This window comes from Salvelinus namaycush, chromosome 8 (assembly GCF_016432855.1).
Source record: "Salvelinus namaycush isolate Seneca chromosome 8, SaNama_1.0, whole genome shotgun sequence".
Taxonomy (NCBI): Eukaryota; Metazoa; Chordata; class Actinopteri; order Salmoniformes; family Salmonidae; genus Salvelinus; species Salvelinus namaycush.
The window spans coordinates 1,882,455-1,909,249 of NC_052314.1; the positions used below are offsets into that span (position 1 = coordinate 1,882,455).

At 47.6% G+C, this 26,795-nt stretch overlaps 1 protein-coding gene across 1 annotated transcript in view; it reads left to right on the plus strand.

The window, feature by feature from the left end:
• LOC120052276 (zinc finger protein basonuclin-2-like) overlaps positions 1-26,795 on the plus strand; it is a 159,689-nt gene that overhangs the window by 59,322 nt on the left and 73,572 nt on the right. The window contains 2 exon segments of the mRNA XM_038999096.1: positions 20,632-20,734; positions 25,834-26,069. Of these exon segments, the coding sequence (XP_038855024.1) occupies positions 20,632-20,734; positions 25,834-26,069 (339 nt within the window).

The window sequence follows — 26,795 nt, forward strand, 5'->3', positions numbered from 1 at the left end:
GACCCTTGATGGTGTAAACGCTATCCCAACAAAGACCCTGGATGGTGTAAACGCTATCCCAACAAGACCCTTGACGGTGTAAACGCTATCCCAACAAAGACCCTCGACGGTGTAAACGCTATCCCAACAAAGACCCTGGATGGTGTAAATGCTATCCCAACAAGACCCTTGACGGTGTAAACGCTATCCCAACAAAGACCCTCGACGGTGTAAACGCTATCCCAACAAAGACCCTGGATGGTGTAAACGCTATCCCAACAAGACCCTTGACGGTGTAAACGCTATCCCAACAAAGACCCTCGACGGTGTAAGCGCTATCCCAACAAAAACCCTTGACGGTGTAAACGCTATCCAAGCGCGGTAACGTCAGTCACCCCCAGCTGTAAACAATCAATATACTAGTCTTCATTATTAATACGACAAGAGAAGAGTCCACACACAACATGAAACATCGAGAATATTTCAAACCGTTTTGTTCCTTTAGTAGAATTCATTAGAGCTCTCTGTCAGAACACACACACACACACACACACACACACACACACACACACACACACACACACACACACAGATCAGGGGATACTCTATTTAAGTCCGATCACATACAGCAGAGGGAGAGAAAAAAATGAAAACAACATTGTCTGAAACGTTAGTAATTATTTTTGGATGCGTGTCTCTGACATTTTGTCGACATAAGTAAATAATTGAGTATTTCTACTGGTAAAGTCCAAAGAGCCCAATTACGGAGGGTTAATATTGCTGCATCGTGTAAAAACATCCTTTTTTAATACTGAAGGAATATTCAAATGGCTCGCCTTCATTATTCAAATATATTAGCAAAGTCATCACAGGGGGAAGAGAAGAGGAGATGGGGAATGATGCCGCTAGGAGACAAAAAGAGAGAGAGAGAAAGAAAATCAATAAACAAGGGTCAAATCTGTTCTATAAGTTCTTGTTTTGTATTGTCTTAATGCCAAATTCAAGGACTCCCAAGGAATACATTTACCACTACAAATGTTAAGGCGGAAATATATTCACATTTTCTCAATATTACATGTTTGTTTACTTAAAACATTATAGCCATGATCATTTTGGAAATATGATCAATGTTTTTCTATCTATTTGTCAATTTCCTCTAAATGATAATGGTTTAGTTGCTCTATATCAGTTCTAGCTGTTCACACGGACCCAGTAGCAGTTAGCCACTTGATTGAAACAATAGCGACTCAAAGCTAGTTCAAGAAACACTCTTGTCTCTTACTAAATACATATGTTACTAGATCAACGTTGGGCAAGAGTCTCTCATTCACCAAAATCCCACGGCTTTGTAAGAAACACAGCAAGGAAACAGAATCGGACAAATAACATTTCAAATTTAGCGAGGAGGGCAGGGGGACTTAATGCCTGCTAGAGGCAGCGTTGAGTGACATTTGATGGGTTTATTTTAATACGCTTTTATAGATCTCTATTGTGGTGCTGTGTTTTAAAAAAATCTGTTTTCACGGTTCACTCTGGGTGTTTGTTATTTAACGAAGAAGGAAGCTGGGGCCGGGGCGGCCGGTTAGGGCCCCATGGCCAGGCCCAGTGTTTGGCTCCAGTATCACAATTCGTATAGCCGTACAAAGTCAACATTGACAAAGAGGTAACACATGTCGAGGTATGCTCGAAATTCGCCTTGTGCTGTGATCCGAAGATTCGAGGGCACACACACGATGTCAAAAAGAATGCATCCTATATCCTATTGCTACAGGCCACAGTAAAGAGGGGAGTTAGGGGGCTCTTTTCTTGCTTCCATGCTAATTTGTCCCTGGTCGATAGTGGAGTTGGCATGCATGTTGTCTGAATATGAACATATGTGTGCAAGTATATGAGTGGTGGTGAGCTTGTGTGACTGAATGTATTTTTTTGCAGTCACACGGTGTGTGTGTACTATGTGTGTGAGTGTACTATGTGTGTGAGTGTACTATGTGTGTGAGTGTGTACTAGTGTGTGTGAGTGTGTACTAGTGTGTGAGTGTACTATGTGTGTGAGTGTGTACTAGTGTGTGTGTGTGTGTGAGTGTGTACTAGTGTGTGTGTGTGTACTATGTGTGTGAGTGTACTATGTGTGTGAGTGTGTACTGGTGTGTGTGAGTGTGTACTAGTGTGTACTATGTGTGTGTGTATTAGTGTGTGTGTGTACTAGTGTGTGTGAGTGTATGCAAGAGCCAGTTTGTTTGGTTTTTCCCTTACTTCAGCACATCTGAGAGAGCTTTTCTGGAGCTCCAGAGCCCTGTCCAAACAAAGATGGCCGAAGGACGGGAGGGCCGAGGGGTGGTGCTTTTTTTTTTCTCTTTGAAAAAGGGGACAAAAAAGAGCCCTGCGAAAACCGGGAGGAGAGAAAACCGAGCCCCTGAGAAAGGCAGCTGGAAACACGAAGTCTTGTGGTTTCTTGTCTCCCCCCTCCACCCTCTCCATCTCTTCATCCCCCTCCCCCCACTCTCCCCATCCCCCCCCCCCCCCCCCCCCACCCCTCTGGTCCAGCTGCACATAGATGAGTCTGCTTGCTTCGTCCCCCCCCCCCCCCCCACCAACCACCACTGCTGCCAGGACGAGAGAGAGTGTCGCAGCTGGTAATACTTACAGCCTTTACCGCGGTAACGCATGCGATCCATTAGGGCCAGCAAGGCCCCGACATGTTGTTGCTGCACCAGTCCCAGGCCGTGTTATTGTTAGGATGTGGTAAAATTATAAATATGGGAGGCAGGAATCAGAGTTGAGGGGACGGAGGGGGGTAGGTTGGAGTAACATGCCACTCGTTAAGAGCTGTGCCACTGGCGCATGTTTCATGATTGGGTGGCAATAAAAAAGTCTGTCACAATTTGTTCAGATAATGACTTAATGCTAGAAGCCTGGAAGACACACAAACATATGTCGAGCGAGTCGTCGATAGCTTTATAATTGCTAAAAGGAGCCCCCCTCCAGTTCTTATGAGGTGGACCGACGGAGGGCCCCTGGGTGGTGGGTTGGTAATTTGGTCTGGTCGATTTACAGGATGGCAATCAAATACCTGGCAACCAACCATCCTCCCTGTTGCATATGTTGAGTCTGCTTCACTGTGAGTTTTACAACTTGTAACTCCAGTGCAGCAAGTCATTCAAGCCCATAGTCGTGGATTGGAAGTTGAAGTTGCCATGCGGGTGTGAAGTTCTATAGAGAACTGCAATGTTTAGATACTGAAATACTGCTATGCATCGCCAAGACTAAATATTAGTGTGCACTTGGCACTTTTGGAGAGGTTCGCTGTCGTAACAGGTCCTCCTATCTCTTTCTCTGTCACTCCCCTTTCTCTCTCTCTCTCTCTTTTTCTCTCCTCTCTCTGTCTCCACTCCTCTCTCTCTCTCTCTCTCCACCCCATTTCTCTCTGTCTCTCTCTCCACCTCTCTCTCTCTCTGTCTCTACTCCTGTCTCTCTCCCCCCTTTCTCTCTCTCTCGTGGTGACTGATCTGTGACACCGAGACATTGTCTCACCTCTACTTCAGTCCCTCTATCTGTGAACTTTGTAAAGGCAGATAAAGAAGTAAGCGCGCAGATGGACTTTCCTTTAGTCACAGGCTACATTCCTCTCCTTCTCCGTGTGGCTGGGGTGTGGGAGGGACACTTGCACATTTGTCACTGCACTAATGTAGCCATGGGGTTTGAGTACAGTGCAGAGTCTCTCTCTCACTAGCGTGTTTCAGTGGTGTGTGTATAGTCTAATGGAAAGAATGCTTACCTTGGAATAGCAGGATCTGAACCGGGGACCTCCTGTACGGATCAGGAGCTGGCATCTCACTATGCAGGTAATTACAGACAACAGCTAAGACATCCAGTAGTTCAGGGCTTTGAATGGCATGGTAACATGGAGGTGAGGACATGTCATCTGAATGTCCTGAGGTCAAAGGTCAGATGGAACTTGGCTTGGGACTGGACGTTTTAAATGAATGACCTTATTTGGATTATTTTCGTGCAAGCTTGTGTTGATGTCATAATGGAACGGTCATTACGGAGTGTCCAGTGATACACCCAAAAAGTGTTTGTTTGTGGTTGTGAATGATGTCTAAGGACAAAGTCCTCCTGATTCAACATAGCTTGTATTACCACAGCTGGTCTGGGAGGAAACCCAGGTGTTTAGATGCTAATGTCTACTCTGACATATTTGTTTGCACATAGCTCCTCAGAAAGAAACAAATATTGCATCGTGGGTCTTGAACCCCGACCAATCAATAACATAACACACGGTAGTTTTCAGTTTATACAAAACCCCCCACATACATAATCTGGAGATTACTTACAAACAATTAGAACAGGCTTTTGGCTACGAAAAGAAAAGGGGCGAAATACAAAATATTAAACTATTTGCAAGATTAAATCTAGGAGCTCTTCCAAGACTTCTCAGGTTTGGTGGGGGCTTGGAGTATGAATTAGGAGTTAGGAGCAGAAGAGTGTGTGTGTGTGTGTGTGTGTGTAGTGTGTTGGGGACCGGCGCGCTGACTAAAAGTTCACCAGGGGAGTCTCCTGTCCCGGCCGGCTGTCGTCAGGTTCCCGTCAACCGCCTCCCTCCTTGTGTGTCCCGTCGCCTACGCCAACAACCGTCGACAACGGAGAAGTCCCCTCCTGGCGGGGTCGCCGAGGGTGCGAGATGTTTAGGCTCTGACTAATACCTCCCGTGTGTGTGTCCAGTGTGTGTGTGTGTGTTTAGGAGAGAGAGCAGATGCTGCTGGTCATCTCTCCCCCTCTCACATACACACACACTTTCATCCCTAACACTCCTCCACTCCGCCAAAAAACATCCCCTCCCTCCCTCCCCTCCTCCCTCCCTCCCTCGCTCCCTGCTTTCTTCTCCTCACTTCTCTGGACCTGCTACTGCTCTCTAGCACCAGCATGCTGGCGGTCACACTGTGTGGTCGTGTCACTCCTTCAGTTACTCCCAGACTCAGCCTAGCATGTTTTCATACCATATGCAGTACAGTTGAAGACTATAACACGCATATACTGACTTATTGCTAGGCTTCATGTGTAGAGTTACAATATAAGACTAGAGTGGGCCTATGTCATAAACCTGTTCTTTTGAATTCTGTGACTACATGTCACCACTTCTCTCGAGGTCACTGTCTTGTCTCTGCAGGTGTACGTTAGTGGGTGACTTTATTTGTGCCAGATTTGACTAAACCACTGATAGTGTGTTGGGTAATCAGTGCAGGTGTCCAGGCCTGCAGAGGAGACGTGTCACCCTTATCTGGTGAGGAGGGACACTCTCTGATAGGCTGAAGGTCGGGGGGGTGGAGTCAACGCAGGTGTGCGACACACAACTCTGTCCCCCTCCTCAACACTCCTCCTCTCCACTCAGTTTTAGAGAATGATCAGAAAATGTGTTAATTATTCATTCTTGTCAATAAGGCTGCGTTTACACAGGCAGACCAATTCTGATCTTTTTTCACTAATTGCTTTTTTGACCAAACAAAATATCAGAATTGGGCTACCTTTGTAAATGCAGCTTGAGAGATTTTAGATAACCTGAAAAGGCATCGGTTCGGTAACATTATTGGTGGAATTTCCCCCCCAAGTGCTTTTAGAATCTGTATTTTGTTTTATTGTTAATCTTTCAAAGGGAGTGTGACTGTGTCTGGTTCCAACTTTTAGTAATTGAAGACTCCTTTATAAGCGATCTGAGTCTAAGGAACTTGAATGAGAGTCAAAGTCCTGCTATTTGGAGGGGAACTCCACTCTACAATGTGCAGTTCTATTTCACTTGTGTTAGTTCCTGTACATTGAGTAAGATAATGGAGACAGAACTCCCTGAGTGTACTCTGTGATCAGGGTTCCTTCTATGTGTGTGGTTTGTAATCAAGGGACTACCTTATTATTTTGTACATTGAACAGTAACATGTTCAGTAAGAGTAGAAATAGCAGGTGAGAGCTATACTCCCTCCCTCTGGAGTCGTTTCATGGGAATTATTTTTCTGCAGACTCAATTCTTTGTAGTTGTTTTTCTCCTTCCTGTTGTGAGTGTGAGGTATCATAAAAAAACACCCAGTGTGACTTCTATGCAAAACAAAATCAGACATTTAAAAAGAAAATCACATTTTCCTGTAGCATTTTCTTAAACACACTGAAGCCATACATCTCTCCTTCTACCTTACACTGATAACTCTTCACTGTACGCTCTACACCTGTTGTATTCGGCGCATGTGACAAATACATTTTGATTTGATTTTGATTTTGAATTTTAATAATGTATTAATAGTTTATTAATAATACCGTTCATTACCAACAACGTATTATACATTCTGTTCAGAGTGCTCCTCTTGTACTGTGCTCCCTGCCTGGCCTGTCCGTCTGTTTGTCTGTGTCCATGTCCACCATCTGTGGGTGAGGAATGCGGCGAGCCAGACAAAAGGATTGGCAGAGTCCTCTCTCCGTCTGTACTCCCAGTGCCTCCAGATAGCTATAAAACACCTGGACAAGACCAGCAGGTGACGGCAGCAGGCTAGGAGGGTTAGGTGGGGGGAGGAGATATAGATCAGTGACAGGCCGTCCCATATAGCTAGGCCGTCCTCCCGCCCCTATCCAGAACCTACTCACCCCTTCCTTACCCTACTTCAACCTTATTCCTCAATTTTCCCCCTTGGCGCCCTACCTCTCCTCCGGTCTCCACCCCCCACCCACCCTCCTTTGCCCTACCAACAATCCACCCTCCACCACACTGGCCCCCTACCTACTGTATAGCCTGCGTCCATCCCTCCACCCCTCCCTCCACCCCTCCTTCGGCTCTTTGAACTCCACTAGTATCTCTGGACAGTGCTGTCACTGGGCACATGGTTTGATCTCTGGCTTTGAGGAGAGCCAAGAGGGACCATGGCCTGGGCTGGTCTGAACACAAAGAGATTGTCCACTCCTCTCTCTCTCCCTCTGCTCAGAAATGTATACAAGGGAGGGAGGAGATCAATGGAGGCTCCCTCCACCACTCCTCCACCTGATATGATTAACCCCTCCCTGTTTGAGCTGACATCACATTTGTATCTATCTAGTATGTTAGCTGAGAGCAGTAGAATGACTGGTGAGGATAAGCAGATTTGGGGATTTGCCATTGAACTGTCCTCTAACTCTGTCTCTCTCTGTGTGTGTGTGTGTGTGTGTGTGTGTGTGTGTGTGTGTGTGTGTGTGTGTGTGTGTGTGTGTGTGTGTGTGTGTGTGTGTGTCTCAGTCTCTGTCTTACACAATAGGATAGCCAGCTGGGTCCTTTCATTATGAAGCATGACTATCCTGGAATACACTCAGACTCACCAAGTTTCATCATGGATCCCATTTTACCTACGTGTCTTTGAGAAGTGTTCACATCACCCCCAAAATATCTGTCTTCCTGTGACTCCCCTTAGCCACAGTAAAGAAGAATACGTATCAATAGAACAATCTGGTTTTGGGGGACTACAATCTCACACGGTAGATCTGTTAGTGGGGGTATACTTTCAAAATACTGTGAGTACTTTCAGCTGACAAACACAAATATTAGGTCTATAATAGTTCCAAGTTGAGGTAGGGTATTACTATATTTATGAATCTTTGGGGTATATATTTGTTCTCATATATCCATATATGTAAAATAATAATACTGAAAACCACTAGCAACAGATGACAACAAGTTCTAAATCAAAGGTAAAATGTCTAACATCTCAACTTGGTTTTCTAGCTTTTCTTCCAAGCCGGTCAGTACCGGTTTTCATATCATTGTCACTGCGTCGACAGGACAAAAACATTGTCGCTGTCACGTCTCTCCCTGTCTCTCCAATACCCATGAGGCCTTGCAGTCTGTCTGATGTCTCAGAACTGGCATGTGGCCCGTCCGCTGTCATCTCCGTCGTCTCAGGTCTCCAGAACACTAGGATCTTAGTCCAGGACTCTGGGGACTCTATACGGGCCGTATAGGTTCGCTGGTATGCCGCTTGGCCACTGTGCTGTCACAGCTGGCGATGAAATCCGATCAAGTATGGCATATAAGGCACAACAGGAATGAGAGGGGCGCGCCAAAAACATCTGAAATTCATCTGTCTTCATCTTTCCCCCTAATCCCTTATTTCTTCACGTGTTTATTTTATTCTCGTTTTTCTTTCTTCCATTATGGTGTTTCTCTGCTCAGATGTAAGCAGTGTTGTGTTTAACATAACTTGAGAGAGGGAATGAATGTAAACAAAGTGTCTAATTGGCCTGACTTGATGACAATTAAGGTGGGGGGGTAGATTAGGGAGCAAAAACAAAAAGACATGGACAGACTGACCCTACATGGGAACAACAGACAGGGTTATTCCTTTTTCTATTTGAAAGGGAAGAAAGAAAAAGAGGGGTCCCAGGTGAACACAGGAAAACACATGCTTCTCTTCTTCTTCTTCTCCTCCTTCTGTAATCCACCGGAGACTCACGCCCCATTTGGTTTGCATTAGCATAACTCTGGTCCCTCTGCCCCGTGTCAGAGCCCAGTCGCACAGCTGCATATAGGACAGGGACCTCTGTCATTGCGGCTGCGAGCCGTGGGGCTCAAAGCAAACCAGAACTGACATGGAGGACTGGTGTTGTGCTGTGGGGATTTCAAAGGCAAAAGGAGAGGCCTGTATTCGAAGTTGACTACATTTTCCCTTTCCCTTGTAACCGGGAGTTTTATACCGAAAGCCTGCGAACAAATGATTAATCGTTGTTTACTCAGCAGCATTTTGGAATTGGAAGGAAAGAAAGTTCCGTTTTAAGTCAGACCCAACAAATAAAGCCAAACAAGCAAAAATTTGCCTCTGAATTTGTGGCGTGCTGCGTCTGCTACAAAGACCTCCTTTATCCCACAGTTTTATTTGTCACCTGGTTTCAATATGGACTCTGTGAAGTCCTGAGACTATCTCTCCGAGAGAGAGCCAGGGCCTGCTTTATGACACGCACCGTGCCTGCTTTCCCTGCACACGTTGGACACACATTTCTGGCAGGAAGCAGACAGCGTTTCAGCAGCTAACTCATGGATGAGATGGTATCTTGCGGGTGGAAGAGAGGACAAGATGCTCCCAGTGTTTTACAGTGACCTGTGCATACACACACACAGACAGACACACACAGACAGGAATCTCATTTAACTCTCGGCTTTGCTTTACTCTCTACCAAAGAAATGTGGTCTGTGGTTCCATGTTCAACATGGGTAAAGGTTTCAATTAAATCTGAGACAGGGAACAATAACCATCCAGCCTCTCCCAGCTGGCCTGGCTGGCTTCCCTCTGCATGCATGGAGGACACAGTGTGGAGGAGTGGAGTTAAGGGGTGGACTTTTGGGACGGGGACAAGTGGGGTTTTGTACTGTAATAGAGGACGCAAAGGGGCTGTTAGGGAGTGGACATTTTAGGGTGGGAGTGGAGTTGGACATTAAAAAGGATAATGAAGGTTTCAGAGTTGACATTGAAATAGGTCGAGGGTTAACGGAGGTGACATTTAAAGGTGTCATATAATAACGAAGTTGACAGTGAATATCGTGTAGATGTCTCTACGTTACCAGGACAGTGCTGAGGCCATAGGAGTTAACAGAATGGACATTGGAGAGAAAAAGTCCCCCATTCCCCTGCTGCTCATTTTTCTACTGATTCAGGATGTCCCTCCCCACAGCACACACACACACACACACACACACACACACGCACACGCACACGCACACGCACACGCACACGCACACACACACACACACGTTCACCCCCCTCCCTGTGTCCTTTCCCTCACCGTCCCCCTTTAGCAGTGAGCTAGAGAGGAAACCCTGGCGAGACACTATAGTGACTAATGCTCCAGTATCTGGCCAGCCAGCCTGCTGATAACACAACCTCCCGCTCCACCGCAGGGCTGCGGGGACCAATATGAACGACTGTGAAGGACCAGACCCAGCCCAGATCAGCTTCAGTCCAGAACCTGGCCACAGAGACACCAGAGAGAGAGAGAGAGGGGGAGGCTGGGGAGCTGCATCATCAGAACCCCTCTATCTCCTTCATTCCCATCCTCTAGTCCTGTTAAAGGACAACTTTGTTTTACATTCACATCCGCTACTCCCCTCTTGTGTTGTAGACAGTCTCTAGTGTAGGTATGAACACACACTCCAAATAATATAGACAAATAAAATAAAATGTTATTGGTCACATGCAGATGTTATTGCAAGTGTAGCAAAATGCATGTGCTTCTAGTTCCGACAGTGCAGTAATATCTAACAAGTAATCTAACAATTCCCCAAAAACTACTTAATACACACAAATCTAAGTAAAGGAATGAAATAAGAATATATACATATAAATATATGGATGAGAAATGACAGAGCGGCATAGGCAAGATGCAATAGATGGTATAAAATACAGTTTATACATATGAGATGAGTAAATCAAGACATGTATACATTATTAAAGTGACTAGTGTTCCATTTATTAAAGTGGCCAATGATTTCAAGTCTGTGTATATAGTCAGCAACCTCTCTGTGCTAGTGATGGCTGTTTAACAGTCTGATGGCCTTGAGATAGAAGCTGTTTTTCAGTCTCTTGGTCCCAGCTTTGATGCATCTGTACTGACCTCGCCTTCTGGATGGTAGCGGTGTGAACAGGCAGTCTCTAGTGTAGGTATGAACACACACTCCAAATAGTCTAGACAGTCTCTAGTGTCGGTATGAACCACACTCCAAATAATCTAGACAGTCTCTAGTGTAGATATGAACCCACACTCCAAATAGTCTAGACAGTCTCTAGTGTAGGTATGAACACACACTCCAAATAGTCTAGACAGTCTCTAGTGTAGGTATGAACCCACACTCCAAATAGTCTAGACAGTCTCTAGTGTAGGTATGAACCCACACTCCAAATAATCTAGACAGTCTCTAGTGTCGGCATGAACCCACACTCCAAATAGTCTAGACAGTCTCTAGTGTAGGTATGAACCCACACTCCAAATAGTCTAGACAGTCTCTAGTGTAGGTATGAACCCACACTCCAAATAGTCTAGACAGTCTCTAGTGTAGGTATGAACACACACTCCAAATAATCTAGACAGTCTCTAGTGTAGGTATGAACACACACTCCAAATAATATAGACAGTCTCTAGTGTAGGTATGAACACACACTCCAAATAATATAGAGTGTGTTAGCCAAGAGCAGTAGTAGGCTGGTGACGAGAGGCAGATTATTTCTCTCTCTTTCTCCCCTTCTCGCTCTCTCTTTCTCTCTCCCTATCTCTCTCTCTCTCTATGTCTCTCTCTTTCTCTTTTTCTCCCCTTCTCCAATCTCTCTTTCTCTCCCTCTCATTCTCTCTATCTCTTTCTCTCTCTCTCCCTCTCATTCTCTCTCTCTCTTTAACCTGTCTCTCTCTCTCTCCCTCCCCTTCTCTCTATCTCTCTCTCTATCTCTCTCTCTCTCTCTCTCTCTCTCTCTCTCTCTCTCTCCTTCTCCTCTCTCTCTCTCTCTTTAACCTGTCTCTCTCTCTCTCCTGCTCCTCTCTCTCCCCCCAGTGTCTGTTCAGCAGAAGATGTGCCCTTCTCCTCTAACTAGCCTGTAATACTTCAGCCTGTCTGGTTAATGGGGAGATATGAGAGGTGCTATTAGGCTGCTAGGCTAGCGTAATAAGTCATTGATTAGAAGGCCTTGTCACAGCAGCAGCACAGCAGACACCAGGGCTCTAATTGCTATATTAGACGACCTCCTTAACTATCTCGTCAACCATCACACAGCCCCAGCGTGTAAACAGGGGGGTGCATGTGTGTGATATTTCATTTTATCTCTAGCTGCCGCTGTTTTATAAAATGGCTTTAGCAAGTGGCAATTAGGATAGCGGACTGTGTTGTTGTGTCGTGTAGCATTTAATGCTGGTTTGAGGAAAAACGGACAACTTTGACCTCTGTGTTGGGGTTAGTTTTTGTGTTGTAACATGATAGGAAGTGGAGATCAGATTGTTTTGAGGAAGTAGTAGTGTGTGTAATAAATAGAGAATCGGCCGATGCCAAATCCAACCTGTTAGCAAGCAGGACAAATCCAACCTGTTAGCAAGCAGGACAAATCCAACCTGTTAGCAAGCAGGACAAATCCAACCTGTTAGCAAGCAGAACAAATCCAACCTGTTAGCAAGCAGGACAAATCCAACCTGTTAGCAAGCAGAACAAATCCAACCTGTTAGCAAGCAGGACAAATCCAACCTGTTAGCAAGCAGAACAAATCCAACCTGTTAGCAAGCAGGACAAATCCAACCTGTTAGCAAGCAGGACAAATCCAACCTGTTAGCAAGCAGGACAAATCCAACCTGTTAGCAAGCAGAACAAATCCAACCTGTTAGCAAGCAGAACAAATCCAACCTGTTAGCAAGCAGGACAAATCCAACCTGTTAGCAAGCAGGACAAATCCAACCTGTTAGCAAGCAGGACAAATCCAACCTGTTAGCAAGCAGGACAAATCCAACCTGTTAGAAAGCAGGACAAATCCAACCTGTTAGCAAGCAGGACAAATCCAACCTGTTAGCAAGCAGGACAAATCCAACCTGTTAGCAAGCAGGACAAATCCAACCTGTTAGCAAGCAGGACAAATCCAACCTGTTAGCAAGCAGGACAAATCCAACCTGTTAGCAAGCAGGACAAATCCAACCTGTTAGCAAGCAGGACAAATCAAAATAAACACTTTGGTTCAGCTCTCATGTAGAGCCCGAAGGGAGACAAACAACAGTAGCAGAAAGCAAAACCGGCACCCTCTACAGATTAGCTACATGGTTGAAACCAGAGGGGGTACCTGATTTACGCTACACCTGCGATAGACAAGCAGTTTGACACACTAAAGGTGTAATCCCCGTCCCCACTTTGCCAAAACTAAACGATGTCCCTGTCTGCCCAGATGCCAACCTGCTGGGCAGATGTGGTGGGATTTGGTGTAATTTGATGGTTAATCTGGGATTAGCTCATGTTCACTTTGATACCTCCCCCCTGCTAATCTGGTTTAAAACACCTAGCGGATTTAATCCTATTACGGTAACGGTCATGTTATGGTCACGGTCATGTTACAGTGGAGTGGCACTTTATACTTGACGTACTGCAGTAAAATGACATGGCTAATACCGTGTGGCATGAGGGATTACATGTAGTCATGGTTACAGCATGTCATTCTGTTTGATATTCAGTCCTACGAAACGTTGACTGCTTGTATTACAGTACTGAATAGGTACAATACACTAGCAAAGGTTAGAATGTTACTTGTATGTATAAGTGTGTCCTTTGCCATGTGCAGTGATGGTATGAACACTGGTTCCTGTGATTGTGTTACTGCTGTCCCTCAGTGATGGTATGAACACTGGTTCCTGTGATTGTGTTATTGTGGTCCCTCAGTGATGGTATGAACACTGGTTCCTGTGATTGTGTTACTGCTGTCCCTCAGTGATGGTATGAACACTGGTTCCTGTGATTGTGTTATTGTGGTCCCTCAGTGATGGTATGAACACTGGTTCCTGTGATTGTGTTATTGTGGTCCCTCAGTGATGGTATGAACACTGGTTCCTGTGATTGTGTTATTGTGGTCCCTCAGTGATGATATGAACACTGGTTCCTGTGATTGTGTTACTGCTGTCCCTCAGTGATGGTATGAACACTGGTTCCTGTGATTGTGTTACTGCTATCACTCAGTGATGGTATGAACACTGGTTCCTGTGATTGTGTTACTGCTATCCCTCAGTGATGGTATGAACACTGGTTCCTGTGATTGTGTTACTGCTGTTCCTCAGTGATGGTATGAACACTGGTTCCTGTGATTGTGTTATTGCTGTCCCTCAGTGATGGTATGAACACTGGTTCCTGTGATTGTGTTACTGCTGTCCCTCAGTGATGGTATGAACACTGGTTCCTGTGATTGTGTTACTGCTGTCCCTCAGTGATGGTATGAACACTGGTTCCTGTGATTGTGTTACTGCTGTCCCTCAGTGATGGTATGAACACTGGTTCCTGTGCTTGTGTTACTGTGGTCCCTCAGTGATGGTATGAACACTGGTTCCTGTGATTGTGTTACTGCTATCCCTCAGTGATGGTATGAACACTGGTTCCTGTGATTGTGTTACTGCTGTCCCTCAGTGATGGTATGAACACTGGTTCCTGTGCTTGTGTTACTGTGGTCCCTCAGTGATGGTATGAACACTGGTTCCTGTGATTGTGTTACTGCTGTCCCTCAGTGATGGTATGAACACTGGTTCCTGTGATTGTGTTACTGCTGTTCCTCAGTGATGTGTAACTGCTGATGGGGTGTTTTCTGCATGGGTTCTTGTGAAATATGGGTCATCTGCATCATGGACTACGACCTACGACCCTGTGTGTGTGTGTGTGTCGCGTCACTGTCACACTGCCGGTCACAGGCGATAAATCAGCTGCAGTGAGATAAGAGAGTGTGTGTGGTAAATTGGTGAAGTTCCTAAAGTGATTCTGGGAAATGACTGTAGTGTAAGATGTGTGTGTCACGATGTGTGCTGAGAGTCGGGTAGTTCAGGGAGTGAGTGTTTTAATAAATAAACACAACATAATACAAAATAAGAAACACGGACAACGCACAGACATGACACAGAAACAATAACGCCTGGGGAAGGAACCAAAGGGAGTGACATATATAGGGAAGGTAATCAGGGAGGTGATGGAGTCCAGGTGAGTCTGATGACGCGCAGGTGCGCGTAACGATGGTGACAGGTGTGCTCCATAACGAGCAGCCTGGTAACCTAGAGGCCGGAGAGGTTGATGTAACGTTAGAAGAGATCTTCACCTTTTAGTTTTGTGATGACTCTCTCTGTGCAGAGAAGAGCGGCAGACTTATTCTGAAGTGGGGCTAAGACGCACGTACTTTATGGACACGCATGTGCACATGCACACACACCCTCGTGCAGACGCACGTACTTTATGGACACTTTATGGACACGCATGTGCACACACTGTAACGGCTGTCCTCCTCCTCTTCGGAAGAAGAGGAGGAGTAGGGATTGGACCAAAGCGCAGCGTGGAATGTGGACATAATGAAGTTTATTAAAGTAAAGACAAAAACCGAAAACACTTCAACAAACTACAAAATAACAAAACGACGTAGACAGACCTGAACATGGAACTTACATAAATACACGAAGAACTCACGAACAGGAACAGACTACATCAAACAAACGAACAAACAAACCGAAAACAGTCCCGTGTGGTGCAACATACACAGACACGGAAGACAATCACCCACAAACAAACAGTGTGAACAGCCTACCTTTATATGGTTCTCAATCAGAGGAAACGTCAAACACCTGTCCCTGATTGAGAACCATATAAGGCTAATTACAAATGACCTAAACATAGAAACACAAAACATAGAATGCCCACCCCAACTCACGCCCTGACCAACTAAACACATACAAAAATAACAGAAAACAGGTCAGGAACGTGACAGAACCCCCCCCCTCAAGGTGCGAACTCCGGACGCACCACCAAAAGTCTAGGGGAGGGTCTGGGTGGGCATCTGTCCACGGTGGCGGCTCAGGCTCTGGGCGTGGTCCCCATCCCACCATAATAAATCCCCGCTTTTTTATCCCCCTCTCAGTGACCACCCTCCAAATAACCCCACCTAAATTAAGGGGCATCACCGGGATAAGGAGCAGCACCGGGATAAGGGGCAGCTCCGGACTGAGCGACGGCAGCTCCGGACTGAGGGACGGCAGCACCGGACTGGATGGCGGATCCTGGCTGGCTGGCTCTGGCGGATCCTGGCTGGCTGGCTCTGGCGGATCCTGGCTGGATGACGGCTCTGGCGGATCCTGGCTGGATGACGGCTCTGGCGGATCCTGGCTGGATGACGGCTCTGGCGGATCCTGGCTGGATGACGGCTCTGGCGGATCCTGGCTGGATGACGGCTCTGGCGGATCCTGGCTGGATGACGGCTCTGGCGGATCCTGGCTGGATGACGGCTCTGGCTGGTCATGGCTGGCTGACGGCTCTGGCTGGTCATGGCTCGCTGACGGCTCTGGCTGGTCATGGCTCGCTGACGGCTCTGGCTGGTCATGGCTCGCTGACGGCTCTGGCTGGTCATGGCTCGCTGACGGCTCTGGCTGGTCATGGCTCGCTGACGGCTCTGGCTGGTCATGGCTCGCTGACGGCTCTGGCTGGTCATGGCTCGCTGACGGCTCTGGCTGGTCATGGCTCGCTGACGGCTCTGGCTGATCCTGTCTGGCGGAAGGCTCTGGCTGATCCTGTCTGGCGGAAGGCTCTGGCTGATCCTGTCTGGCGGAAGGCTCTGGCTGATCCTGTCTGGCGGAAGGCTCTGGCTGATCCTGTCTGGCGGAAGGCTTTGGCTGCTCCTGTCTGGCGGAAGGCTCTAGCGGCTCCTGTCTGGCGGAAGGCTCTAGCGGCTCCTGTCTGGCGGACGGCTCTGAAGGCTCATGGCAGACGGGCGGCTTTGCAGGCTCAGTACAGACGGGCGGCTTTGAAGGCTCAATACAGACGGGCAGTTCATGCGGCGCTTGGCAGACGGACAGTTCAGACGGCGTTGGGCAGACGGGCAGTTCAGGCGCCGTTGGGCAGACGGGCAGTTCAGGCGCCGCTGGGCAGACGGGCAGTTCAGGCGCCGCTGGGCAGACGGCAGACTCTGGCCGGCTGAGACGCACTGTAGGCCTGGTGCGTGGTGCCGGAACTGGAGGTACCGGGCTAAAGACACGCACCTTCAGGCTAGTGCGGGGAACAACAACAGGGCACACTGGACTCTCAAGGCGTACTATAGGCCTAGTGCGTGGTACCGGCACTGGTGGTACCGGGCTGAGGGCACGCACATCAGGGCGAGTACGGGGAGAAGGAACAGTGCGTACAGGGCTCTGGAGACGCACAGGAGGCTTGATGCGTGGTGCCGGAACTGGAGGCACTGGGCTGGAGACACACACCACAGGGAGAGTGCGTGGAGGAGGAACAGGGCTCTGGAGACGCACTGGAAGCCTGGTGCGTGGTGTAGGCACTGGTGGTACTGGGCTGGAGCGGGGAGGTGGCGCCGGAAATACCGGACCGTGCAGGCGTACTGGCTCCCTTGAGCACTGAGCCTGCCCAACCTTACCTGGTTGTATGCTCCCCGTCGCCCGACCAGTGCGGGGAGGTGGAATAACCCGCACCGGGCTATGTAGGCGAACCGGGGACACCATGCGTAAGGCTGGTGCCATGTAAGCCGGCCCGAGGAGACGCACTGGTGGCCAGATATGTAGAGCCGGCTTCATGGCACTTGGCTCAATGCTCAATCTAGCCCTGCCAGTGCGGGGAGGTGGAATAACCCGCACCGGGCTATGCACACGTACAGGAGACACCATGCGCTCTACTGCAGAACACGGTGTCTGCCCGTACTCTCGCTCTCCACGGTAAGTACAGGGAGTGGGCGCAGGTCTCCTACCTGACTTCGCCACTCTCCCTTTTAGCCCCCCCCCCAAGAAATTTTTGGGGTTTACTCACAGGCTTCCTACCGCGTCGTCGTGCTGCCTCCATTCGCCGGTATCCCTCCTCGCACTGCGCCAGAGAATCCCAGGCGGGCTCCGGCACTCGCCCTGGGTTGATCGCCCACCTGTCGATCTCCTCCCACGTAGTGTAGCCCAGATCCTTCTCCTGCTTCCGAGCTAGCTCCTCGAAACGCCGCCTCTCTGCTTTCGCTGCCTCCAGCTCAGCTTTGGGGCAGCGATATTCTCCTGGTTGAGCCCAGGGTCCCTTTCCGTCCAATATTTCCTCCCAAGTCCACGAGTCCTGGTTCTTTGGCCGCTGCTGCTGGTTCCTTTCACGCTGCTTGATCCATGGTTGGTGGGTGGTTCTGTAACGGCTGTCCTCCTCCTCTTCGGAAGAAGAGGAGGAGTAGGGATTGGACCAAAGCGCAGCGTGGAATGTGGACATAATGAAGTTTATTAAAGTAAAGACAAAAACCGAAAACACTTCAACAAACTACAAAATAACAAAACGACGTAGACAGACCTGAACATGGAACTTACATAAATACACGAAGAACTCACGAACAGGAACAGACTACATCAAACGAACGAACAAACAAACCGAAAACAGTCCCGTGTGGTGCAACATACACAGACACGGAAGACAATCACCCACAAACAAACAGTGTGAACAGCCTACCTTTATATGGTTCTCAATCAGAGGAAACGTCAAACACCTGTCCCTGATTGAGAACCATATAAGGCTAATTACAAATGACCTAAACATAGAAACACAAAACATAGAATGCCCACCCCAACTCACGCCCTGACCAACTAAACACATACAAAAATAACAGAAAACAGGTCAGGAACGTGACACACACACCCTCGTGCAGACACACGTGATGACAAAGAGCCTTGGATATGATTGTGATTTTCCTGTCAAAATAAAGAGGCCGCAATCATATCCATCATCTACTATAATACACATCATTCCCTTTTACAAGCGTGGTTGAATGTTTTCCTCTGTCATTTCTGTGATTACACAAGATTTTACAGCCCTAAGCAGTCTAACACAGAAACACAGACTTTAGACATTTGGGATCGACTCCACATCCTTTTCACCAAACGTGAAACATACAATCCGCATGCTGTTCAATCAGTGCTATTTCTACCAAGTTATTTATTTATGTTATCAACACCTCAGGCTCCATTCGGTCTGTGATTCAGGATTGTGAGTCGATGGCTACAATAATATTGGAAGGAAAAATGTTAGCGCTGACTGGCTGTTTTAGAATGAAACTCTTCCTGGAAAAGGGATGATTTCCATAGCAGGGTCTCGCTACGCTAATACACTACAACCACAAATATTCCCCCCTCCCCTTTAAGCAATTTGTCTTTGAAGACCGAGAGGGATTTCGATGTAATTATTATCATTTATCAATTTCATCTTTTAACATAACAATGGACTGATAAGGCAAGGGGTGCCAACATTGATTATTATCCATTTTTGGCTTTTGGGGATTTTTCCTCCCTTCTTTTCCCCCCCTTTTTCCCTCTCTCCCTCATTCCTAGTACAGAGTCCTCTATGCCTTCCAGAATTTGTGTCAATGAGAAATTTGTGGCTTGGAGCTGTGTACATTTGGAAGCCTCTAACACAGTCATTTTTCTAAATCCTTGTTCATGGTGGATATTGTTGGTATTTAATGTGGTTACACAGACCCCACAGAAGAAGGGTGTGAGGCAGACCATATGCCAACTATGTTTAGCTGTCAAATATTACATTTCCATCAATGAAATCCACACTATAAACCTCCACCATAGAGGTGTGAATTAGCCTAGCATTTAAAGCAACTTCCTGTAAAACAAACCTCTTCTTCCTGTAAAACAGACCTCTTCTTCCTGTAAAATGGACGTCTCGACCTGTAGACTTTGAAGCACTTATGATTGACAGTGATGCCTTATCAGACCAGTGCTTCAGATTCTGGTGGACTGAGTTGGACTCTCCTGAGCTGTCTAGACACTTAACCTCTAACTGCTAAAAGCTTTTAGGGGTCAGCTCCAGTTCAGCCTCTAGTATTGAGGAATGGTGACTTAGTCAAAACAAGTGAGATATTCAATGAGGTGAAAAGAAAGGAGTTTCTGTCAGTTCAGGTGGGGTCAGGTTATGAATTCATTAAATCATTCATATTAGATAACACAAAGGGTATTGTGGGAAATCTGGTGATAGTCAATTCGTCAGAGGGATTTAACAGGGACTGACAGAGGAAATTAATATTACAATTGTAATATTAAAATGTAATTTAATAAACAAATTGTACTATGCTGAAACAATTCAAAGCTATTGCAGTACATAAATCTCTTTGAGAAATGAGCTCTCTGTGTGACTGTGCGTTGATGTGTTACTGGTGTACATCTGTTACGGTGTCTATCTGTGAAACCCTTCAGTTCTCTCTGTGTGACTGTGAGTTGATGTGTTACTGGTGTACATCTGTTACGGTGTCTATCTGTGAAACCCTTCAGTTCTCTCTGTGTGACTGTGAGTTGATGTGTTACTGGTGTACATCTGTTACGGTGTCTATCTGTGAAACCCTTCAGTTCTCTCTGTGTGACTGTGAGTTGATGTGTTACTGGTGAACATCTGTTACGGTGTCTATCTGTGAAACCCTTCAGTTCTCTCTGTGTGACTGTGCGTTGATGTGTTACTGGTGAACATCTGTTACGGTGTCTATCTGTGAAACCCTTCAGTTCTGTTTGTGTGACTGTGAGTTGATGTGTTACTGGTGAACATCTGTTACGGTGTCTATCTGTGAAACCCTTCAGTTCTCTCTGTGTGACTGTGAGTTGATGTGTTACTGGTGTACATCTGTTACGGTGTCTATCTGTGAAACCCTTCAGTTCTGTTTGTGTGACTGTGAGTTGATGTGTTACTGGTGTACATCTGTTACGGTGTCTATCTGTGAAACCCTTCAGTTCTGTTTGTGTGACTGTGAGTTGATGTGTTACTGGTGTACATCTGTTACGGTGTCTATCTGTGAAACCCTTCAGTTCTCTCTGTGTGACTGCTTGATTGATGAGTGCTCTGTAGCCTGAGCTCTGTCCTCTCCCTGCTCCCTCCATCTCTCTCTCTCTCTGTCTGTATGATCAGTTGATTGACATGGCCTTCCTCTCTCCCTCTCCCCCTGTGTCTCTACAGGCCATTCGCTGCACTCTGGTGAACTGCACCTGTGAGTGTTTCCAGCCAGGAAAGATCCACCTGCGTACATGTGACCAGTGCAAGCACGGCTGGGTGGCTCACGGTAAGAGACGGCCATTTTGAATTCTGCCGACCTACTAACCAGGGTGATGGGAGTCACTGTGTCCAAGATTATCTGTACAGTAGTTGTAATATGAAATATTACTACATTTTATTTACAAGAAGATCGTGTGGTATGGTAGGAAATAATTTCAACAATAGTGTATATCTGCAATATTGCAATAGTTTATCATATTAGTCTCTCTCTCTCTCTCTCTCTGCCTCTTTAGTCCTGTGAAGTTATATGCTCTCATAAACCTGTCTCTTTAGCCAGAGGAGAGAGGTCCTGACACACACAGCTGTACTCTCCTTATACAGGGTCACTAAAGAGATCAGCATAATATGCAGTGCCTATATCTTTTATATAGGGTTGTGTTATCCCCTCATAGATTCTACAGGTAACAGGTTAATATAAACGCTTAAAATGGAAGATTCAATACGTTTTTACCACATAAAAGATTTGATAAATATGTTTATTTGATACCGTTCAACTTTAGTGTTTGTCCTGTGTGTGTATTTTATTTCAAAACTTTAAGTGTTTTGGTTCATACCTGTACCTACTACCTTAGACCAATACCAGGGGGCGTACGAAAAAGGACATGGAGCGAAAGAAAGAAAGAAGACGGAAAGCATAGAAAGGAGGGAACAGAGGGGAAAATCAGATAAAAGAAAACACCTGTTTGGCCCAAGCGTAGAGAGGGCCTTCAGCGATCAGCACAGGACCCCATTGAATATTTTTAATCTCCTTCTCTGAACTGTCAGAGGGCCCTTCTCTCCTTCGCTCTCCCCACTTTTCATTTCATCTCGGCATTGGCAGCCACTCTGACAAGCAGTTCTTCATTTTTTATGATGTTCGTGTCTCGCAGAGTGTGTTGTCAGGCAAAGCCCTCGTCAGCGGAAAGGCTGTCCTGGGATCAGAGGAGACAAAACCAGGTGTCATACAGACAGGCGAAGAGAGAAGAGGGGAGGGAGGAGTGGGAGTGAGGGAGGAAGGAAGGGAGGGAGGGAGGGGAAACAAAGGAGTGAAGGAGAGGGGGATGTAGAGAAAAGCAGGTGAGTGAGGGTAAGGTGGAGAGGTGGTGATGGGAGAGAGGTGGTGATGGGAGAGATAGGTAGAGGGGTAGAGACTGGGTAGAGGGGAAGAGACTGGGTAGAGGGAAGAGACTGGGTAGAGGGGAAGAGACAGGGTAGAGGGAAGAGACAGGGTAGAGGGGAAGAGACAGGGTAGAGGGGAAGAGACAGGGTAGAGGGGAAGAGACAGGGTAGAGGGGAAGAGACAGGGTAGAGGGGAAGAGACAGGGTAGAGGGGAAGAGACAGGGTAGAGGGAAGAGACTGGGTAGAGGGGAAGAGACTGGGTAGAGGGGAAGAGACTGGGTAGAGGGGAAGAGACAGGGTAGAGGGAAGAGACAGGGTAGAGGGGAAGAGACAGGGTAGAGGGGAAGAGACAGGGTAGAGGGGTAGAGGGGAAGAGACAGGGTAGAGGGAAGAGACAGGGTAGAGGGGAAGAGACAGGGTAGAGGGGAAGAGACAGGGTAGAGGGAAGAGACAGGGTAGAGGGAAGAGACAGGGTAGAGGGGAAGAGACAGGGTAGAGGGGAAGAGACAGGGTAGAGGGAAGAGACTGGGTAGAGGGGTAGAGACGGGGTAGAGACAGGGTAGAGGGGAAGAGACAGGGTAGAGGGGAAGAGACAGGGTAGAGGGAAGAGACAGGGTAGAGGGGAAGAGACAGGGTAGAGGGAAGAGACAGGGTAGAGGGGAAGAGACAGGGTAGAGGGAAGAGACAGGGTAGAGGGAAGAGACAGGGTAGAGGGGAAGAGACAGGGTAGAGGGGAAGAGACAGGGTAGAGGGGAAGAGACAGGGTAGAGGGAAGAGACTGGGTAGAGGGGTAGAGACGGGGTAGAGACAGGGTAGAGGGGTAGAGGGGAAGAGACAGGGTAGAGGGGAAGAGACAGGGTAGAGGGAAGAGACAGGGTAGAGGGGAAGAGACAGGGTAGAGGGAAGAGACAGGGTAGAGGGGAAGAGACAGGGTAGAGGGAAGAGACAGGGTAGAGGGGAAGAGACAGGGTAGAGGGAAGAGACAGGGTAGAGGGGAAGAGACAGGGTAGAGGGGAAGAGACAGGGTAGAGGGGAAGAGACAGGGTAGAGGGGAAGAGACAGGGTAGAGGGGTAGAGGGGTAGAGGGGAAGAGACAGGGTAGAGGGGAAGAGACAGGGTAGAGGGGAAGAGACTGGGTAGAGGGAAGAGACTGGGTAGAGGGGAAGAGACTGGGTAGAGGGGAAGAGACAGGGTAGAGGGAAGAGACAGGGTAGAGGGAAGAGACAGGGTAGAGGGAAGAGACAGGGTAGAGGGGAAGAGACAGGGTAGAGGGAAGAGACAGGGTAGAGGGAAGAGACAGGGTAGAGGGAAGAGACAGGGTAGAGGGGAAGAGACAGGGTAGAGGGGAAGAGACAGGGTAGAGGGGAAGAGACAGGGTAGAGGGAAGAGACAGGGTAGAGGGGTAGAGACAGGGTAGAGGGGTAGAGACAGGGTAGAGGGGTAGAGGGGAAGAGACAGGGTAGAGGGGTAGAGGGGAAGAGACAGGGTAGAGGGAAGAGACAGGGTAGAGGGGAAGAGACAGGGTAGAGGGAAGAGACAGGGTAGAGGGGAAGAGACAGGGTAGAGGGAAGAGACAGGGTAGAGGGGAAGAGACAGGGTAGAGGGGAAGAGACAGGGTAGAGGGGAAGAGACAGGATAGAGGGGAAGAGACAGGGTAGAGACAGGGTAGAGGGGAAGAGACAGGGTAGAGGGGAAGAGACAGGGTAGAGGGGAAGAGACAGGGTAGAGGGGAAGAGACAGGGTAGAGGGGAAGAGACAGGGTAGAGGGAAGAGACAGGGTAGAGGGGAAGAGACAGGGTAGAGGGGAAGAGACAGGGTAGAGGGGAAGAGACAGGGTAGAGGGGAAGAGACAGGGTAGCGGGGAAGAGACAGGGTAGAGGGGAAGAGACAGGGTAGAGGGGAAGAGACTGGGTAGAGGGGAAGAGACTGGGTAGAGGGAAAGAGACTGGGTAGAGGGGAAGAGGGGAAGAGACAGGGTAGAGGGGAAGAGACAGGGTAGAGGGGTAGAGGGGAAGAGACAGGGTAGAGGGGAAGAGACTGGGTAGAGGGGAAGAGACTGGGTAGAGGGGAAGAGACAGGGTAGAGGGGAAGAGACAGGGTAGAGGGGAAGAGACAGGGTAGAGGGGAAGAGACAGGGTAGAGGGGAAGAGACAGGGTAGAGGGGAAGAGACAGGGTAGAGGGGTAGCGGGGAAGAGACAGGGTAGCGGGGAAGAGACAGGGTAGAGGGGAAGAGACAGGGTAGAGGGGAAGAGACAGGGTAGAGGGGAAGAGACAGGGTAGAGGGGAAGAGACAGGGTAGAGGGAAGAGACAGGGTAGAGGGAAGAGACAGGGTAGAGGGAAGAGACAGGGTAGAGGGAAGAGACAGGGTAGAGGGGAAGAGACAGGGTAGAGGGGAAGAGACAGGGTAGAGAGGAAGAGACAGGGTAGAGGGGAAGAGACAGGGTAGAGGGGAAGAGACAGGGTAGAGGGAAGAGACAGGGTAGAGGGAAGAGACAGGGTAGAGGGAAGAGACAGGGTAGAGGGGTAGAGGGGAAGAGACTGGGTAGAGGGGAAGAGACTGGGTAGAGGGGAAGAGACTGGGTAGAGGGGAAGAGACTGGGTAGAGGGGAAGAGACAGGGTAGAGGGGAAGAGACAGGGTAGAGGGGAAGAGACAGGGTAGAGGGGAAGATAAATGCTTACTTACTTACAGTGAAACGCATGCTTACTTACAGTGCAATGCTTCCATACTATCAGTGAAATGCTTCCACACTAACAGTGAAATGCTTCCACACTAACAGTGAAATGCTTCCATACTAACAGTGAAATGCTTCCACACTAACAGTGAAATGCTTCCATACTAACAGTGAAATGCTTCCACACTAACAGTGAAATGCTTCCATACTAACAGTGAAATGTTTCACACTAACAGTGAAATGCTTCCACACTAACAGTGAAATGCTTCCACACTAACAGTGAAATGCTTCCACACTAACAGTGGAATGCTTCCATACTAACAGTGAAATGCTTCCACACTAACAGTGAAATGCTTCCACACTAACAGTGAAATGCTTCCACACTAACAGTGAAATGCTTCCATACTATCAGTGAAATGCTTCCATACTAACAGTGAAATGCTTCCACACTAACAGTGAAACGCTTCCACACTAACAGTGAAACGCTTCCACACTAACAGTGAAATGCTTCCATACTAACAGTGAAATGCTTCCACACTAACAGTGAAACGCTTCCACACTAACAGTGAAATGCTTCCACACTAACAGTGAAATGCTTCCACACTAACAGTGAAATGCTTCCATACTAACAGTGAAATGCTTCCACACTAACAGTGAAATGCTTCCACACTAACAGTGAAATGCTTCCATACTAACAGTGAAATGCTTCCACACTAACAGTGAAATGCTTCCACACTAACAGTGAAATGCTTCCACACTAACAGTGAAATGCTTCCACACTAACAGTGAAATGCTTCCACACTAACAGTGAAATGCTTCCACACTTACTTAATAAAGTGAGGTAGAAAAGGAGATGAGACACAGACAGAGGGAGATGGGGCACTTTTGAGGGAGGGAGGGATGGAGAGAGAGAAACTGTAGGTGCAAATAGAGAAAGAAAGATGACAAGAGGAGAGGCAGATAGGACAGACAGAGACTACATAGAGAAAGGCAGTCAGTTACATTTGATCTCCTAGATGTGTTGTTATCTCCCTGCACTGTTACCTCCCAGAGAAGACTGGAGACAGGGGGAAACGTGCTAGTCATTACCTGGTGAGGCTGGCAGGGTGTGTCTGTGTTTAGGCACCTGCATGTGTCTATACCTGCAGAGTATATGCAAGAGGGTTTCAGGACGGGATTCGAAGTTAACCATAAAAATAAAACATAAACACATGTTCTTAACCAAAACGCCTGTGTTTTTCATTGACTAATGAATTGTCATTGAATTAGTATGTCCTGTATGTATGTTTAAGCCTACTCATGTTGGTGTGTGTCCTTGTCCCCTCATCCCAGCGCTGGACAAGCTGAGCACGCAGCACCTGTACCACCCCACCCAGGTGGAGATAGTTCAGTCCAACGTGGTGTTTGACATCAGCAGCCTGATGCTGTACGGGACCCAGGCGGTGCCGGTCAGACTGAAGATCCTGCTGGACCGTCTGTTCAGTGTTCTGAAGCAGGAGGAGGTGCTCCACATACTGCACGGCCTGGGCTGGACCCTGAGGGACTATGTCAGGGGCTACATACTGCAGGTAGGTGGGAGTCAGGGACACGGTTCTGATACAGACGTGTGTTACTAGAACCGTAGTAGCTAAACACACAGGAACACGTCATGGTCATTCACAGTGTAATATTTAAACAATAAGGCCCGAGGAGGTGTGGTATATGGCCGATATACCACGGCTAAGGGCTGTTCATAGAGATATATACCACAGCCCTTAGCCGTGGTATATTGGCCATATATCACACCCCCCGAGGTGCCTTATTGCTATTATAAACTGGTTACCAACTTAATTAGAGCAGGAAAAATACATGTTTTTCATACCTGAGGTATACGGTCTGATAAACCATGGCTGTCAGCCAATCAGCATTCAGGGCTCGAACCAACCAGTTTATAATCAAATATATACACACTTACAAACTGATCACTGAATATGAATACACATGGATCACGTAACATATTTTAGATGTGACTATGCACTGTAATCATTAATACACTCCCAGATGTGAGTGTGTGTGATTCTCTCGGATGTTTAACAAGTCCACTTATTCAGACTCATTGCAGCCTCTATGTGTGTCACCAGGTGGGCCCGCAAATCACTATCCACATTGCAGTACTTTTCCAAAGGCTATCGATCAAAGAAACAGTAGCAACTATTGAACGTGTTTAAAAAGCTATCGCTCAATATTTCTCTAATTCTCCTCTTTGCTTCCAACAACTCCCGTCAACAGTGTCCCTCTGCAACAACGAAAAACAC